The sequence below is a fragment of the Pezoporus flaviventris genome, unplaced genomic scaffold (genome assembly GCF_033815535.1).
Source record: "Pezoporus flaviventris isolate CSIRO_AGI_PZ_B2104156 unplaced genomic scaffold, CSIRO_AGI_Pfla_v1 ptg000031l, whole genome shotgun sequence".
Lineage (NCBI taxonomy): Eukaryota > Metazoa > Chordata > Aves > Psittaciformes > Psittacidae > Pezoporus > Pezoporus flaviventris.
Genome location: NW_026892579.1, coordinates 56,724,959 through 56,743,863, shown reverse-complemented (window position 1 = coordinate 56,743,863; position 18,905 = coordinate 56,724,959). Strand labels below are relative to the sequence as shown.

The 18,905-nt window shown below is 48.6% G+C and overlaps 2 protein-coding genes across 2 annotated transcripts; one reads left to right on the top strand and one right to left on the bottom strand.

Moving 5' to 3' along the window:
- Window positions 1–1,736: 1,736 nt before the first annotated feature.
- GALM (galactose mutarotase) lies at window positions 1,737–13,747 on the top strand. Its single transcript, XM_061461335.1, has 8 exons — window positions 1,737–2,043; window positions 2,581–2,735; window positions 5,206–5,412; window positions 6,879–6,960; window positions 9,294–9,435; window positions 9,722–9,896; window positions 10,045–10,151; window positions 13,447–13,747. The coding sequence occupies exons 1-7, from the start codon at window positions 1,848–1,850 to the stop codon at window positions 10,120–10,122; spliced, it is 1,035 nt and encodes a 344-aa protein (XP_061317319.1). The 5' UTR covers window positions 1,737–1,847; the 3' UTR covers window positions 10,123–10,151; window positions 13,447–13,747.
- SRSF7 (serine and arginine rich splicing factor 7) lies at window positions 11,587–18,859 on the bottom strand. Its single transcript, XM_061461336.1, has 9 exons — window positions 18,700–18,859; window positions 18,176–18,356; window positions 17,876–18,052; window positions 16,918–16,992; window positions 16,730–16,831; window positions 16,359–16,412; window positions 15,110–15,154; window positions 14,496–14,531; window positions 11,587–13,484 (listed from the first exon to the last, which is right to left on the bottom strand). The coding sequence occupies exons 1-9, from the start codon at window positions 18,725–18,727 to the stop codon at window positions 13,430–13,432; spliced, it is 753 nt and encodes a 250-aa protein (XP_061317320.1). The 5' UTR covers window positions 18,728–18,859; the 3' UTR covers window positions 11,587–13,429.
- Window positions 18,860–18,905: the final 46 nt, after the last annotated feature.

Genomic DNA, 18,905 nt, shown 5'->3' with positions numbered 1-18,905 from the left:
CAGCTCCTGTCATGCTAAAAACCGACACCTTAATGAAACCTGTCTTTGCAAAGCAGAAATGCTTCCTGTGTCTGGAGAAAGCACACTGAGAGAGAGGTGCTGAAGGAGCCGAGGAGTGAGATTCTGTGCACGTGAAAACCCTTCCCAAATCAGTTATAAATGTGGCTCTCATCTTCCCTTCCACCTGCCTTTCTTGCTCCAAAGTTTGTGCCGTTTCAAACAGGAGGTGGGATTGATGAGCAGTAAAATATACGTATACTTGCAATGTTGGTTTCAGATAGAGATCACTGGTTGTGAAGGTGCAGAAGGAAACACGGGAGCAGCTCTTTGTGTTTCACTGCAAACATGAGGCCATCAGTAACAAAGAAGTGCAGGTTTCAAAACCACCTCTGCTCAGCCCCGTGGTTGTTCCTGGGTCAGCTTGGGATCCGTAGTTTTTCCTGTCTAAAAGCGATTGCTGTGTTGGAAATGAGTATTTGGCAACCAATGGTTGATTTATTGAGGGTTTTTTGGTGGCAGTTCTTGGAATTATTGGTTCTTCAAGCAAATTCTGAAAAGGGGCCTCAGAAATACACAACAATGTCGAACTGTAGTGAGGTTCTTTCACCTCGCACTTGAACCTTGCCAAGAGATGTCAAAAACGTGCACACACATTGCTTAAATGTTGGTATGGTTTTTTTCTCTGTGACTGATATTGCCTGAAGAGACAGACAGGAAAGGCTGGTGTTTCAAAAGATGATGAGTTTTTAATGGAGTCCAGGTCAGGACCGTGTGCACGTGAATTTGAGATTAACACCTGGGCAGCCAGAAGGTTCCAGAGAGACCTTGTAACAGTATTCCAATACCTGAACAGGGCTTACGGGAAACCTGGAGAGGGGCTTTTGACAAGGGCCTGTAGGGACAGGACAAGGGGAATGGCTTTAACCTGGCAGAGGGGAGATTGAAATGAGATCTTAGGCAGAAGTTCTTCCCTCTGAGGGTGCTGAGGCCCTGGCACAGGTTGCCCAGAGAAGCTGTGGCTGCCCCATCCCTGGCAGTGTTCAAGGCCAGGTTGGATGTGGCTTGGAGCAACCTGGTCTAGTGGAAGGTGTCCATGCCCGTGGCAGGGTTGGAACTGGACGAGCTTTAAGGTCCCTCCCAACCCAAACCATTCTGTGGTTTTATGAGCACTGAAATGCCCTGAGACCAATTTAGAGCTCTGTCAGCAGGCACTAGACCTGACTTGTCCTTCCTGTGGAGGGCCTCAGGGAGGGGTATAATGGGATAAAGCACCCTTTTGTCATGTCATACTTCACAAGGGCCCTGAAGGCGGTAGCACTGTAATCATGAAACTGGGGAAGCAGCACTGGTGGCGGCAATTCTCTGCCCCCTGAACGCCCTGAACATGCAGGCTGGCAGCCGCGCTGCGTCCCCCGGCAGCACAAGCCAGAGCACGTACCGCTTTTCCTCCCTCTTTCCGGCCCCCTTCCCTCTCTCCTCTGCCTCCCCCAGCTTCCCGGACCCAGAAGGCTGACGGCACCGATCCGCACTGCACCGCATCCCTCCATAGCCCCACCGCATCCCTCTATAGCCCCACGCATCCCTCCATAGCTCCACCGCATCCCTCCATAGCCCCACCGAATCCCTCCATAGCCCCACCGCATCCCCGCACCGACACGGGGCGTTGGGAGCAGCCTACGCGCGGCCAAACCCCTCCCCGCGCCATGTGAGGCAGCCATGTGATGTTTATGACCGCTCTTTAGATCCGTGTTCGCTCCGCTCCCGGCCCCCATCGCTTCCTCCCGAGCTCCCTTCCTGCAGGGCCGCGGCTCCCGGTGGTGGTGCCGGGGGGGAAGGTTTGGGGAGCGATGACAGAAGTGACGAGGGAGGTGTTCGGGCACATGCCCCGGGAGGAAGGAGGAGGAGAGGTGGAAAAATTCACCTTAAGGTCGGGCAGCGTGAAGGTGGAGATCCTGTCCTTAGGGTGCATAATCGCGGCCCTGGAGACGAGGGGCAGGGATGGGGTGTTTTCGGATGTTGTCCTGGGCTTTGACACTTTGGAAGGTGGGTCCGAACCTGTCTCTTTGAAACGAAATAATTAAGAAATCAGGCAATTTAACCAGTGTTTCCTGGTTTTATTGCAACAGGGCATGAGCTGCTCCTAACAGGCCCCTCCAAATCATGGGATAAATAAATGCAACTTCTGCTGCCTGGGCTGGGTGGTGGAGGGGGAATGGGGACATGGGTGGCTCCAGGTCTCTGTCATGCTTTGACTGGCAGTGAGAGGCCTTTTCTGCGTATCTGCAAAGGATACAAGATCCCATCAGGCTATTTTAATAAAAAAATCATAGAATTATATGATCACAGAATGGTCTGGGTTGGAAGGGATCTTAAAGCTCATCCAGTTCCAAGCCCCCTGTCACGGGCAGGGACACCTTCCCCTAGACCAGGTTGCTCAAAATGTGCCTGAGCTGTGTGTCCTGTGAAGCACCGGGACTGCAGTCACCTATTCAGTACCGGGGGGAAACAGGGACACCTCTCAGGAGACCACCCATCCTGTCCCATTCCCCCTGTTTAACCACGCGCTGTCTTTCCGTGCAGGTTACACGAGGAAGCACCCCTTCTTCGGTGCCGTCGTGGGGCGCGTTGCCAACAGGATTGCGAAGGGGAGGTTCACGGTGGACGGGAAGGACTATCAGCTCTTCCTCAACAACGGGCCCAACAGCCTGCACGGCGGAGCCAGGGGGTTTGACAAGGTGAAAACCAGGCTGGTTGGTCGAGGTGTCCTCCAGCACGCAGCCTGCGGGGCTGTGGCAAGAGGGTACTGGTGTCTTCGCTCCCCACCCTGCGGGGTTTTCTGGTGGTTGTTGGGTTGAATCAGCTCCCAGAAAGTGCTGTAAGTGCAGGGATGGGGAAGTGAGAACCTCTGAACGCTGGGTTGGCTTGTCTTTGGTGGGTGGCTTAGCAGGGATCACTTCTGTCATCCTTGGCTGCCGTGCACAGGGTTCCTGTGCTTCCTCTGTGTTAGTGCCGCCCTTGAAGCCTCATGAGCTCAGTTTTTATGGGGGTGTCCTGCGATGAGGTGCTGCTCCCTCAGAACTGCGGTTGGGACATGGTGGTGAGGAGCCACCCTTGTGCGTGCTTTCAGGCTGTTACCTGACATTGCTGTGTCCCCTCGCCAGCCCTTCTCTGTGACCTCCAGAGAGAAAATAGCCTTTCCCTGGCCTCAGGGCACTCAGTCCTTCCCATCTTTTCCCAAGAGCTGCTGCTGAATTCCAGATACCACCCATGCACTACAAGTGGTAAGAGCAGTGGAGCATCTCCTCTCATGAAAGCCTTGCTGATTAACCTTGCTGATTGCATATACAGGCTCAGAAGTCTCTGCTTGCCTGAAGCCTTGGGCTTTGTTGGATCAAATGCATTTGTAACCAGCAAGCACACTTTTCCCCACAGGAACACACGTGAATATGCTGGTCGAGCTGCTTCCCTGGGTTAATGTTTTGTTTGTGAAAGGACACCCAGGGGCAAAAGTCCGAGTGTCTGATAAAAAACCCTCACCTTTGGGCAGCACAGCGTGAATTGGCATCAGATCAGGATCAAGTGCTCCTCAGCAGCCTTAGGATAAAGGGAGTGACTTGGCTGTTGCACCCCCAAAGAGGACAACTTGGTTCAAAGTTTCTCTATACACCCTGACCGCAGTGAGCTGGAACCATGCACTCCTTTGCACCCATGCTTCCAGGCTGTCTTCAGCAGAGGAGACATGGTCTCTTCCCCTACCTCTTCCCCTTGCTGAAGACATGCCAGCTTGATGCCAACAAGGCAGCAACACTTCCCAGTAAGAACTTGGGGGGAAGCTCAGGCCCCTGCTCAAGACCCCCTTCCAGCCAAGTAATGGTCAGCCCTAACAAAAACAAGACACGCTGGCTCTTGGCTGTGACTCATTGCTCATTGTTTTTTCCTTTCTTGCAGACCTAGGTGCTGTGGTCAGTGTGTGTTCTGATCACAAGGGAGTTTGCAGACACGCTTAAATGGTGGCAATATCTGACCGCACTGCTGGGAGGCTGGGGAGCCTTAGAAAATAACACTTAGCTTTAACAGACAGTGGTATCTGTGTGCTTGCGGGCCCTTAATAGATTTTGCTTCAAAGATCTTAAATAGAAACTCATACGTAAAGCCACAGTGTCCCACAGCAGTGGGAGCTGCAGTGGAAGCACTCGGTGCAGGAGGACCTGCTCTGCAGCCTGTTCATCACAGTTTTTGAGCAACCTGGCAGGGGTTGGAACTGGATGAGCTTTAAGGTCCTTCCCAATCCAAACCATTCTGTGATTCTATTTGGCACCCTCAGTTCCCGTGTTCGGTGAAAATTATGGCTTTTGACAAGTGCTCTGAGTTTGTGATGTCTGCATAGGACATAAAAGGGGTCATCTCTAAAGCATTATGTGGTCCCTCCCCCTAGCTCTGTCCTCTTTGACCGGTAATGACTGTTCCTTAGGTAGATGCAAAGCTCCAGAGACTGGGAACCTCACTTCTTGTCACATATCTGTCCTGCAAGGGACTGAGACATCTGCTTAGCATCAGGTCCATGGCCAGGGTCAGAGAGGCTGTCTGGACAGCTACGTTTCCAGTGTGCTGGCTTGCTTCACTCACCAGCAGGTTTGGCTCCAAGCAGAGCCCTAGTCTCTGGCAGGGGCAAGGAATGGAGAGGTCTCAGTTCTGTGGATTAGCACTGACATGGATGTACCTAGCAATACATTTGGTATCATTTAACCCAACCCAGGAGCTCGCTGACTGTATTTTGTCCTAGAAGCAGCACTGAGTGAGCTGAGGGAGGGGTGGCAGCTTGTTGAGGTGATGTTGCACACCAGGATATCCATGGGAGGGGGAACAAGTCCAACTGCAGGGCAAAAATCAAACACATGGACCCTCTGAGGCATGGAGTAACACAGGCTGGGACAGATCCCCATCACAGCAAACTGCCCTGGCTGTTTGGCTGCCCATTGGAAAGCTTGCTCCCTGCTGCTGGCACTGGCTGACCAAGGGCAGGCTGGTGCTTGTGTTTCCTCTCGCTTCCTTTTTTCTTTTTCAACCAGGGGATATTGGTTTTTAGTCCTTCACAGGGAGACTGTTTGGGTTTGTTGGGGTTTTTCCCCTCCTAGGAAAGATGATTGAAAAAGCTGTGTTTCAATGCATTATTCCTTGAGCACCTTTGTGCCTGGGTCCTTGCAGGTTCTCTGGAGCCCCCAGGTCCTCCCGAACGGTGTCTGCTTCTTCCGGCTCAGCCCCGATGGAGAAGAAGGCTACCCTGGTGATCTGCAAGTCTGGGTGACCTACACACTCAATGGTGAGGAGCTGGCCATCAACTATCGAGCCCAGACCAGCAAGACAACACCCATCAACCTGACAAACCACGCGTACTTCAACTTGGCAGGGCAGGTAAGCGTGGGGAGATGAGCGCCATGGGGGGACACTGCAGGGAAAGAAAGCCTGGGGACCCATGGGATGATCCATGGGCTTCCCATGAGGTGCTGAAACCAACATGCTGTGGGGAATCAGCATTCCTGGGACACACGAGTGAGGGTTGTCTCTATGCATCATGGGTTGGGACAGGACTGAATCACATAGACCTCAACTGAGGACACATTATCCCAGAGCGTGGTGAACAGAGACATGAATATTAACTCTCCTTTTGTGTGTGAATGGGGAGTTTAAGTCTCTCCTGGTCCCTCAGAATATGTACAGAACTGGCACGCCCTAGCGATGGACTGGCATTTCTTAGTTGCCTTATGTTGGCACTTCTGAGACAACACACTGAACCTTTGCTGGATGGTGCTGCTGAGATCAGTGCCTGTAGTGCCAGCCAGAGTCAGTGCAGCATGGAAATACTGAGGTCAAAATGGGGAGGAGAAGCAACATGGAAAGAGGATGTGAGGCAGCCAAGGTGGGGAAGTAGCAGGGTGCAGAGAGCTGCCACATACCAGAGTCCTGCCAAGTAGACAAGCACTGTATTGTAGCTGCATTTGAGTCTCACCCTTTTTATAACCGTGCTTGGAGGAAAAGGATCAATATTGCTGGGCAGAGCAATAGGATGGGATAGTGCACACTTGGATGTGAGACAAAGACCCTTAGAAGGGTTAGTGAGAGACATCCCAGTCCCTCCATGCAGAAGGTCTGCTCAGGCTTCTGCTCTAACAATTCATCCCTGTCAGTGTTCAAGGCCAGGTTGGATGGGGTCTTGAGCAACCTGGTCCAGTGGGAATTGTCCCCATGGAAGGAGATTGGAACTAGATGACTTTAAGGTCCTTTCCAACACAAACCATTCTGTGATTCTGTAATGGCTGTTCAGTTGTTAGCTTACCCTCTGTTTGTCCTCCCAGTGGTACCGTAATAGCCTGCAGCATGCAGCTCAGGTGAACAGGAGACCTTTGGCCATGAATTGCTGCTCAGATTAGACAGTGACGTGCAGGCTCAGCTTAGATCCTGCTCCCACCCCAGCAGGCTCCCTGCCAGCATCCCCAAGGCTGCAGGAGGGGGAAGAGGAGCGCAGACAGCCTCTGCTTTGCTGCAGGAGATGAGCCAGGAGGATGGGTTGCACTTCCCCATGCTTCCTTCCCCTTTTGCCCATTGCTGTGTGCTCAGCAACAGCATGTTTTGGCTAGTCTGATAGTCTCGCAGGATTTACAGATTCTAGGTCCCATGGACCCCTAGGATTTACAGGTTTTGGCTATGTTGGTACCTTTGTCCTGTACCCCAAGTGAAGGTGGGATGACAGCCAGGAGGTCCCCCAGGCACTACAAGGTCAGTTGTACCACTGTGGGCAGTCACATCTGGGCTGTGCTTAAAGATGCTTGAATGGTGGAAGGGCTGCAGCAGGAATCCCAATATTTGCCATCCTTCTGCAGGGCTCACGGGATATCTACGACCATGAGATCTCTATTGAAGCAGATTCCTACCTGCCTGTGGACAACACCAAGATCCCCACTGGTGGGTGGTGAGACACGCGGTGCACATGGTGGAGGAGGTTTTACGCATGAATGTGTGTGGGTGTTAAGGAACAGCACTGCCCAGCAAGGGGAAACACAGGACCCCAGGAACAGGAGGGCTCTCACCCACAGGTGAGGACTCCAGCACTGAGCTCTAGAGCTGCTGGGATCTCTGGTGCTCAGGAGCCCAGCATCATCCTTCCCTGCAAGAGCTAAGCCATCAGTCCCCTCACTGGGTCAGGAGATCTGGCACTGCTGGCTGGGAGGCTGAAAACACAAAACCAACACTTTTCTTTCCTGCCTTTAATGTTCTACATAATTAAAAGAGGAAAGCCAGTTAAGGAAAACAGCATGTTTCTCCCCATAAAGGCCAGGTTGGATGGGGCTTAGAGCAACCTGGTCTAGTGGAAGGTGTCCCTGCCTGTGGCAGGGGGTTGGAACATAATGAGGTCCCTTCCAACCCAAACCATTCTGTGATTCTATGATTCTATAAATGATCGAGCTGATAAGTTAAACAATCTGAACAAGCTGGGACAAGAAACATGTTCCTTATACCTGCAGGAGATCCAGCACTGAGCACATGCACTTAGCAATGGCCCTGCACTCAACAAGGGGGCACCTTGCTTTGGGTGGCTTGACTGCAACCCTCCCAAAAAACAGCTTCTCATGTAGTGTGACTGCTGAGTTGCAGTAGGAGTTTATCTAATTGCAAAATGATTCTTGATACCAGGTTATATTGGCTTTAAGAGTGAAAAGCACAAAGGGCAGAGAAGTTGGGTGCAGGGCAGGATGTGTGCCCCAGTGCTGCATTGAGCCCCTGGGCGGCTTCTGGTAAGCGTGAGCTCTGCTGGAAATGGCAGGGCTTGTTTCCCTGATGTTCTCGCAGGGCTGCTTTGATGAGTGCACCTTCTGGCTTCACGAGGTAGAGCAAGAGAAGCTTTAAAAAGGCAAAAGAAAGCTTTTAGCTCAGGTGTCCGGTAAAACCAGCACTACATCTGTGTTCATGCTGTGTGTGCGTGCGTCGGCTTGCATCTGCAGGAGGAGGTCTCACAGCTCCAGTGCCTTTTGCTCAGTTTGGTGTGCCAAGCCCGGGCTCAGGCTGGGGAAGACCTTAAGGCCATACCAAACCTACTGCCCTGCTTCTCCACACTGGTTTCAGCATGGAGCTGTTTCACAGCTTCCCTGCAGCTTTTTGCAGTTCCCTCTTGGTGTTTTGGGTAGATGTAGCTGTTGAAGCTGGTAACACTGTGTGTAGTCTTAGCCCTGGGGTTAGACAAGGTTTAAAGGCAGAGCCCCCGCATGCAGTGACTGCTGTGTTTTATCTAAGTGCGTAAATCAAAATGGTTTAATTTTGTTTTTTCAAGGTGTTTTTTGTGCCCCACAGCTGAATTCAGTGAATGTGCTCCTTTTAGATAGGATCAGAAGCCACAGAGATGTCCTGTTTCTCAGGGTTTGCAGAGCAGAACTGGTGCAGAGCTGCAGCTGAGCTGGGTGCTTTACTGCAGCGAGCAAGAGCACAGCACATGGGACCAGCAGCGGGGCTGGGATGCCCCAGCTCTGCCATGCCCAACACCTTTGGAAAGCTCTGCCTTTAGAGAGGGATAGAAAAATATGATTTTAGGGAAAAACTCCCTTCCCTACCCCTCCCCTGCCTCTCTCACAAGGGTTTGGGATGGCTGTTTTGCACTGTTTAGTATGTCTTAGAGTCGTTCTCACTGCAACAGCTTTATCGCAGGATGCTGTGTCTCCACATCAGGCCTTAAAAAAGACTTGAGAGAAAATGCTGGGTTTATTGTCTTAAGCTTTTTTTTTTTTTCCCCAAAACAGTGCCCTGAAGCAGAAGGGGACTTGTCTCAGTATATAGCCCATATGTCACCATTCTGGGAGGTGGGACACCTCTGTGGCCATCTCACGGATGTTTGTTCAGAGATCCAGGAGGATTCATTCATTTAAAGACAGACAGCATATGTATACGTATCTTATGCATATATAAATATTAATAGCTAATAAGTTAATTATTACAAACCTAAAACTTATATAGTTACACATACAGGCTCCCCCTCGTGCTTTCTGTCTCCCTGGCTTTGCTTTATCCCAGCTAAGCACAGCAGTGTCCACAGGGGCTGCTGGTAGGACAAGGTGGTGATGTCCCAGCCTGAGTCACAGCGGCCACAAGGCAGCCTTGCTCAAAGACAGGCACCTCAATGATACGAGGATCACAAACAGGTTAAACCCTCAGCTCACCAAAGGAAGGGATCTCAGCCCTGCGCAGAGGGCAGAACCATGGGTGTTTGCTGGCACGTGACAGATGACACTGCTATTCTCCTTGTCCAGGGGAGGTGGCCGCTGTGCAGGGCACTGGCTTTGATCTCCGGCAGCCTGTGGAGCTGGGGAAGCACCTGCAGAAGTTTGGCCTGGATGGCTTTGACCACAACTTCTGCCTGCAGCAGGAGCAGGCTCGACACCTTGCAGCCAGGTAGGCTTGGGACCCCAGCAGCAGTTTTCCACCCCTGCCTGTTCAGCCAGCTCCTTGGCATCCTCTACTGGCATAGAATCATGGAATAGTTTGGGCTGGAAGGGACCTTCTAAGGTCATCTAGTTCCAACCCCCTGCAATGAGCAGGGACATCTCCAACTAGATCAGGTTGCCAAGAACCATGTCAGCCTGGCCTTGAATGTCTCCAGGGATGGGGCATCCACCACCTCTCTGGGCAACCTGTGTCAGTGTTTTACCACCCTCATTGTAAAATACTCCTTCCCCAGGGCTCGCCACCCGCCCACTGGCAGGGCTATGGAAGTTCACACCACCCAGCCTGGCATCCAGTTTTACACCGGAAACAACCTGGATGGCTCCCTGAAGGGCAAAGGTGCTGTTGTGTACCCCAAGCACTCGGCTTTCTGCCTCGAAACCCAGAACTGGCCTGATGCTGTCAACAAGGTGAACCTCCCCTCACCTCTGGAGCTGTTTGGGTCCTGTGCAGGGAACTGTACCACCACAGCCACCCATGTCTATATATGAACCTCAGGACCCTTTCTGGTCCCTGGGGTGCACTCACAATCACTGACATGCTGCTGTCCCTCCCCAGCCCCACTTCCCCAACACTCTACTCCACCCGGGTGAGGAGTACAACCATACTACATGGCTCGTGTTCAACACTGCATAGGGGGATGCTGACTCCTATCACCGAGAGGGGTAAGTGCATCTAACAGATTAGCCAGAAATCCTACCAGGTGCTGAATGGCACTTTCAAAGCACCCTGGGTGATGCATCCCATTTGGGAACTTTGTTCCTCCTCTGTGGTTTTCACCCATGGTTTCTGCTGGCTTTAACTCCTGTCACCACCCCTGCCACTGTCTGGTCTGTGCAAAGAGCTCTCACCCTCTGTCCAGCCTCACCCTGGGCATTAGGCTCTATTTTTCAGTAAAAATGCACTGAAAGCACCTTGTTTAGGACATGGCATGTCACAGCTCAAACTACAGCAGGAGAGTATCTATCTGGTAATGGGCATGAGAAGGCTGATAAAGTTGTGGGTGTTCCTTACATCAGCTATTCCCACTAAAGAGCTCTCTGCTGTGTTCGCTGCTGCTCTGTCGCTGACCTGCGCCACAGCTTGATGTCAGATCATCCCTGCTCTTCCCATGACAGGCAACAGGGCAGCTGTCACGGCTGGAGCAATCAAGTCTGACAGCAGCATTGCAGTGACATAGTTATGCAGTGGTTGTACAGAATAGCTTTGCAGAGGATAGCGTGCTGGGATTATCCCAGCCAGCTGCCCTGCCTCCTCTGGTTTAACTCTTATTTTAAAGCCTAAGAGCATCTATCTGCACTATGCCTTGGCTGCTGAAGTGCAGCAGGTGCATCCATCTATAGTTCTGAATATACAACAGCTGAAAGAAAACCATCATCTTAATGTTGTGTTTCCACATGAACTACACATCATTCCCCAAACTCTGTAACAGGGACCTGTCTGATTATAACCTCTTATGTTTCTGATGTTCATTACAGTAGTTCAGTTACAGTAGTTCTGCCACCCTGACCCCCAAAACAAGCACCCTGCTATTCTGACACACACAGTAGTCACACGTTACGTGGCTGCAGTTCACACTACCTAAGGGCTGGTTGTCATTTGGAGGATAGAGCCATAAGTCCAGGAAATGCTTAGTTCAGGTTGTAAACCAGGGGGAGAAGCACCACCACCCCTGTGGGAGTGGGTTTACCTCAGGCCCATGCCCCTTGCCCACCACCCCCAGTCAGGCTGCACATACCCCACCCAGAGGTGCAGGGCCTATGGTCACAGCAGCAGTCATCACACAAACACATCCCTCTCCGGGCATCTTTTCCAAGAGCATGCAAACATTGCATGCAGTTTTTGGTGAACTACCAAACTCAGTTGACAGCTGGAGCTGCGCAGCCTGCTCCAAGGATAAAGACTGGAGCTGCAGGAGGCACGACAGCTGTACAGATTTGGTACTGCTCTCTCTCTGTACCTCACAAATGCTGGCTGTCCTCCTTGCTCAGGTCCTCACCACTAATCCTAGGTTTAGAGGAACCTCAGTCCCCTGCAGCCTCCTCTCCTCCATCTTCCACAGTGTTTCTGGGTACTGAAAAACAGGTACCAGTACAGCTGTCACATCAGTCTGCAGGTTTATTGTGGAGTAGGCATGCCTTAAGAGTACAGAAAAGAAAAAAGCTCATCAAATTCCAGAGCGCTGGCATACATATGCCTCTCACCAGGTACACTATGAACTGGGTAGGCAATGCACAACCAGGAAATATTCCAAACACAAGACACAGACTTTGGGAATTTCTGCTACATCACTGTAGTGTCACTGCCCCCCCCGCCCCCCTCCACTGTGGTGACCATGGAATTAAAATGGATATTGCCAGAATATCGATCATTGCTCCCAGCAGATGAAACACTTATCCCCATCGCTGAGCACCACAGGACTGTCCTGGCAGACACCAAGCACCCAACAGTTAGAACCAGGCATAAAGGCCAGACAATACTGCAGCATGACAGTATGCTCAGAACTGGACTATTAACTCATACACTGAAGAAGCTCCATAAAATCACTATTAACAGGAAAACCGGGTTTTAAAAATCATGGGTTACCCACAGTGTGACCAAAGTTAATCTTCTTGGTTTTTTTTCTGCTGTGCTTTACACACTGGAAGCAAACTGCCATGAGAGACACCGTAAGAAGTTGAAATAAGCCTCACTTTCCATTTCAGTGCCTGCTGCTGAAACTGGACTTTATTTCTGCTAGATGTGTTTGCTTTTCTCCCCTCCAGCTATCAGCTTGTTTGTTCAGTCTAACATCGTTTCCAGTCTCTTGCCGGGATCTGTGTCAAAATGCCTTATCATGCAATTCTTTTCTACAGAATGAGGACAAACATAGAGTTTGACATACCTATACACAAATAATTATTTCTGCAGGTGTGCACTTGCTATGAGAAAATAGCTTAATTCAACAAAACCACCTCCAGGATCTGGGCCGCTTTAAAACCGTATGGATTTCTGTGAAGCAGGTTAGAATTCCTGAGGTCAGCTGAGAGAATCTTTCACTTTAAGGAGGAAGGTTTAAGTGAGATGCATAAAGACTAGTAACAGCTTTCTTTTGCCTCTCAACACATTCTCCTAAGGTCCTTCAGAAAGTAGGCCAGAAGACCTTAAAACATCCCTCCAAAAAGGAAAATGTTAAAATGTTTCAAGACACAAGTTTTCTTTGTATTAACAGCCTAAAGAACCAAAAAATGCAACAAGCTGCAGTAGCAGTCATCAAGTTATTAATGATTTATGTTTAGAGATTTATGCAGATGTTACTCTTTTACACAGATGTCACTGTTTTGAATAAAAGCTCATCCTAAGTCTTTGGGCATCTGGTATCACAAGTTGTCAAGCATCAGAGTAATAAGCCTTGCAGAATAGTCAGATCAGGGAGAGGAAATGAATGACCACTAAATATAAGAATAAAAAGTGCATATGCTGATTTTTGGCCATCTGCAGACAGAGATGGATTTTAAATTCCATTTCAAAGGAAGCAGAAACTGATCCTTTCACCAAGCAGCATTCAACAATAACTGTGAAAAGTGACTGCTTGGAGAAGACACCGGTATTAGTCATTCCCATCCATTTTAGACATTTGTCATCCACATTACATGGCACACAGCTAAAATTACCCAAATGTTAACAGAAGCAGCAGGGTTACTACAGAGGAGTTTTAGTTAAAAATACACATTTTATTTCAATGTGCCAATAAAAAAGTCCCGCATTTTCGTTTCACGGGAAGTTAATTCATACAATAAAAAGAGACCTGTGCTAGTCTATTAGTGTGACTAACTCAGAAGATCCAGATCATGCCAAATTTTAGTTGATATACTCCCCTATCTACATTCTTACATTTACAAAGACACCACAAAATCCCTTATAATAATGTAAGCAAAATAACTTTCTTCCTAAAAGATTAACTTTAATCCATTCTTTCAGGACTTGCACTTCTTTGAGGGCTTCCTGATGGTGAACGACTGAAAGGAAAAGAATCCACAGTTAACATTTCAGTAGTCATGCTGGATTCACAAATACCAGAAAAAGCAACAAGAGGATACTCAGACTACTCCACATCCTTTAAGCACTGTTTTTATAAACTAAAAAAAAAAAAATCACTATTGACAAAGTTAATGGGTTGACAATTTAATGTTAAAGATACTACCTTTTTCTTGTTAACTTTCATATTGTTGCATTTCTCTACTGTTAGTTTTACAATACAATTAAAATGTGATCAAGTGACCTTAACAGAAGCAGGATATTTCTTCACTGTTCTGATACAGCAACTTGTCAAAACTTATCATGATCATTCAACATTGAGCATTTATTCAAATCCTTTGTGATTGTGACCCAAAAGATCACCAAGGCAAGGCACACATTGTGGCAGGTCTACTACTATTTACTATGATACCTCTCCTCCCCACAAATCCTGAACACCAAATGGACTATTAAAGAACTCAAACTAGGGGAAAAGATGCTGATTCTGTCACTACACCTATATGCAAACACACAGAGAGATAACAATTTACTAATTTACTGGGGGCAAAAATTAATCCTGAGCAACAGCAATAAAACTAACAGGCTCAATCATCCATTCCTGACTGGTATGCAACATTACTCCACTCTCAATTCCCCAATCTCACTGTAGCTTTTAATGAGACTCAAAGCTAATCCCCACATTTATTCTGTGCTTTAAACTCAGTAGTTGAAAGTCTTTGTGCAATAAAACTGTTAGTGAACTGAACACAGGAGCAGACAAAGACAAGAAGTAATGCTGGTATATAACCAGTATCCCAAAGAATTATTACCAGCTATATATTTACCATATATAAAACCACAATCACAACATTATTTCTGTTGAAGAGATCTTGGCAAAATACCTCTCCATTATTTCCCTACAAGTGGCAGTCAAACTCCCCAGCAGAGATCACTGCAGATACTAAACTGCCAGCACTATGTAGTCTACATTATTAGTAGGGAGATGAACGTACCTTCTCTTTGGAGATGGTGATCGGGACTTTGACCGACTGTCAAAACAGAATATCATCAATGCAGCTTAAAGGTCAAATTCAACTTTTATATTAAAAACCTAATAAATAAGCATCTTAAACAGCAATGGAATCACTACAGGAGTCTGGCCAGAAGCTCTTTAAAATATTTAAGTTTTCAAATCAAGTTTTACTGTGACAGGGTATTTAGCATGGAGCCTTATTTTAAGCCACCATCTTCAGTAGACTGAACAGGCAAACAAATGGTAATAGAGGCAAGGCTTTGAGAAACATTATCACAGACTCCTGCTGTTTTATCAACAGCCTTCATAAAGCTAAAGCCCTTTTCCTGGTGGATAGAAAAATTTAACACAGCTGAGCACAGACACATACAAAATTACTATGCTGGAAACTACAAACAGGTAATGAAACCAAAGAGACAGACAAGGAACATATTCCAAACAGCTGCAGAGGAACTTCTATCTCAGTCACACCACCACCAGATTAGCTGGGCACACATTTGGGGAGATATTTTTGTAAAGGACTAGGCTCTGTTAGCCATTCAAACCTACTACTGAATACTAGCTACTACTACAGGTTTATCACTGTATGCTTACCTCTTAGCTGGCGAGCCAGATTTTGATCTCCCATGGGACCTAGACCTACAGAAAGAAAAACCATGGCTCAGCAGGGAAGCTGGTAGCACGCATGTTCCCATATTTGAGACAGGAAGATTCACACTAAATGTGTAAGACCTGGTATTAAGATGCGACATATTTTATTGACAGGTGGAGAAAGTGTACCTGATCAGTGAAAGGCATTGCTCTACTGCCTCAGGGAATTTCCCTTCTTATTAGCTTCTGAACTGTTTGTAAGAATGTCTGCTCTTAATGCAGCCGTCTTCTCGTCTTCATCTGTCCATTGCCTAAAAACTCCTGCTACTGCTTGCTGTTCCACTCTCAGAAAATACCACCACCTTTGAGCACTGAATCTCCCATCTTCAGCTATGGCCTTTTCCACTTACTCCCCTCAGCTAAAACTTCCCTTTTATTTTCCTGTGTTTGGTTGTTATGGTTACGTTGTTTATTTCAAACAGCAGCCATCAAACCAGAACAGTAAGTCTGGGAATGGGCTGTGGCAAGAGCAGTACCATCTCCTTCAGAGCAGAACCTCAATTTACTCTTGTTCTCCTATGACATCTTGCCCAGGACATCTCATCAACCTCTATCAGCCACACTGCCTGGACAAAACTGCATAAAGCAGACACTGCATTCGTTTACTATGGAAGGATTAAGCTACAACTTGAGAGAATGAATGACATCCTGTGTGCCTTTGAAATTTCATCTTATGGCACATTTATTGGTACAAAATAATTCTGACAAGTGTTTATCTCCAATTTAATTCAGCTCCTGCAGGCTGACACTTGTCAACAGAGCTGGAAGCAGCTATAATGCTCAGTACTAACAAGCCCTTTGTGACTTGCCTGGCTATAGGCATTAGTGCTTTAATATGCTACCAGAAGGGCATCCCTATCCCTCTGACAAATAAAGGGAAGAATGCACAATCTCTTCTGTGCTATACAAAGAAAAAGGAAAAACCTTTTCTGATTAATTCTAAATTTGTTTGCTATGTTAGCTGTTAATACAACCTAATGAAAATGGTTCCATGATGACTACTGGGACCTGGATATCAGTAATACATAAAACAAGAACAACCACCTTCTGCACTGCTTTTTAGAACTACAGACCCCGATGTTAATGGGGTTTAAACAAAGCTTTTTCCGAAAATCTGAACAGCTCTTAGAAAGCCTAAACAGACTTTCCAGCAACTTTTACTAAGCACTTGCAGTCATAGAAGAGATCTTACCTGCTTCGGGGCCATGTAACAGATCTGGATCTAGATCTAGATCTTGATCTAGACCTGTAATAAAAAATAAACACAAGGTGAAATAAAATCAAAGTCAACTCTATCTACATGATCATTAGATGGCTTAGACATCAAAATTCATCATGGGATATGCAGTTGGGTAAGTGCTCAAAATTCATCATACAACCACACCTGTAAATTCAACTAGGATTATATCAGAGACTTTATAAATAAAGTGTGCTAAAGTCAGATTTCTAGAGGTCAACACCTTTTGCAGTCTGCTCTCCAACACCTCCTTGAATCCTCTAAATAAAGCAAAAAAAACCAACAAAAACAACGCACACAGGCTATTAAAAATTAACACCAATTACCTTGATCTCTTCAAGGATGCCGATCGGGACCGGCGGGGAGACACAGACCTAGACCTACGAGGAGAAACGGAGCGGGATCTACGATAGGAAGCTGACCTGGACCTGCAAAGAAGTTGATGAAAAAAGAGTTGCACAAGTGTAGCTCTTTTTAAGCAGAAGAAGCAAACAGGAATAAGAGACAAACACACCTCCTACCACGACTCCGACTGCGTGAGCGAGAATACCTTCGTCCTCGGGACCGCGAACGGGATCTCGACCGGGACCTGGGTTTAGGTTAGAGAAAAAAGGTATGAGGACAAAGCTGCAGCAACCAATACATGTGAGGCCCTGCTGAAGTCAAAACTTATTTCAGACAACTAAAGAACTAGCATCTGTCAGTTGGAAAAATCTCTGGGCCTACTCGTCTTGAGCATTTTACTACCTAGGAAAATGTTAAAAGCTGAATGACATTGCAGAATTACATTAGAATAGAAAACACTGTAATGCGTATTTAAAATAAACCTTGCAAGTTTGCAGGTCGACCCTCTTTGGCCCAAGGTCTAGCAGATCTAGACGATCTAGAAGTATCTATAGCCGATCGCTGCATCTAGGTGTTCTCTTCAATCTAACGACGATCAAACTGACAGCCCAATGAGCCAGGGTGAGGCTTGATTGACGCAAGAAGATTTTTCTAGGTGGGAATGTGGTCAATCTGGTGTTCCTCTTTCTAAACCGGAGGGGGGCCCCAATTGAAAGCCAAATTTACTGTTACGGCGATCACCGTCTCAATTTTTCTGCCCTTAAAGAATAAGGTGAAGCTACGTGTAGATGGCTCGAGGGGATCTGGCCTCTTATGCTGATCACCTCAAGGTCTAGGAGGATCTTAAGTGTCGGATTTGCAAGGCGCCTCAGCATGAAATCTTAAGGCTCGTGACATTCTGAATCAAGGCGACTGACTCAAACGAAGAAACCTGAAAGGTTTTGACCAGGTTGATTATTAAGATATTAACATTTGATAGAAATAGCAACAAATTGTAATATACACCTATACAATTATTCTAGCGTTAAAGTTTAAAGAAAACTGGTGCAACATTGTGTTCTTGGCTAACAAGAGCTACACAACAGAGAACTGGCGAAGCAACCCAGCCACTCTGGCCCCACACGTACCTGCTCCTCCTTCGGCGACTATAGCGGTGACAATCATAAGCATAGTGGCCTTTCTCACCACACTCATAGCATCTGTCGTTTGGGTCAAAGGGGCGCCGGGCAGGAGGCCTGTCATAACGGGAGCGACGAGGCATCCCAGTTGACACTTCCACTCTAACTCTGGAGCCACAAATCACCCTGCAACAGGTTCATAATGCCCCTAAGTTAATTGTCACTGTTTATTGCAGAACTACAAAAAGGAGAAAAACAAACCCTGGTCTTAAAACCGGCTGTAGCTTCTGAAAACATATACATACGTACTTTCCATCAAGTCCACGGACAGCATCCTCAGCATCCCTCGGATCTTCAAACTCCACGAAGGCAAACCCCGGCGGGTTCCTCGCAATCCACACGGTTCTCAGGGGCCCGTAGTAGCTGAAGGCTCTCTCCAGCTCGCCCTTTCCAGCGCCCGTGCCCAGGTTCCCCACGTACACCTTGGTCTCTGCCGGGAGCAAGGCCGCTGTCAGCGATGGTGCAGGAGCGCGCTCCCAAGGAAGCGGCGCCTCCGCTCCGCCTCACCCCTGGCGCCGCCATCTTGTGTGCGGGGCCCGCTACCGCCTTCACGAGCGGCGGCACGCGCGCGCAACCCCCTTCCCCTTCCCCCCCCCCTCCCCCCCCCAGCCGCTGACGCAAAATGGCGGCGGCGACAGCGACAGCCGCCTCGATTTCTTTCCCCGCCACTGGCCGCTCCACCCGGCCCCCCACGGCGACTGCCCCTTCCGAAAGCTCCCCCAGCCTGCCCTCGCCGCAGCCCCCCGCCCCTCACCGCACCGCAGAGCACTCACCGCCTCCATAGCGGCCGTAACGCGACATCCTAACGGCTCCGCTCAGCCACCCCTCCGCGCGCACGCGCCGCCGCACGCGCCTGCTCCCTGCCCTCCTCTGCCTCCTCCCTCAGGCGGCGCGGGAGTGCGCGGCGCCAGGCGATGCGCATGCGCGTGGGCCGTGGTCCGCACCGGCCGTAGGACGGGCTTTAGCGGGGCGTTGTTGC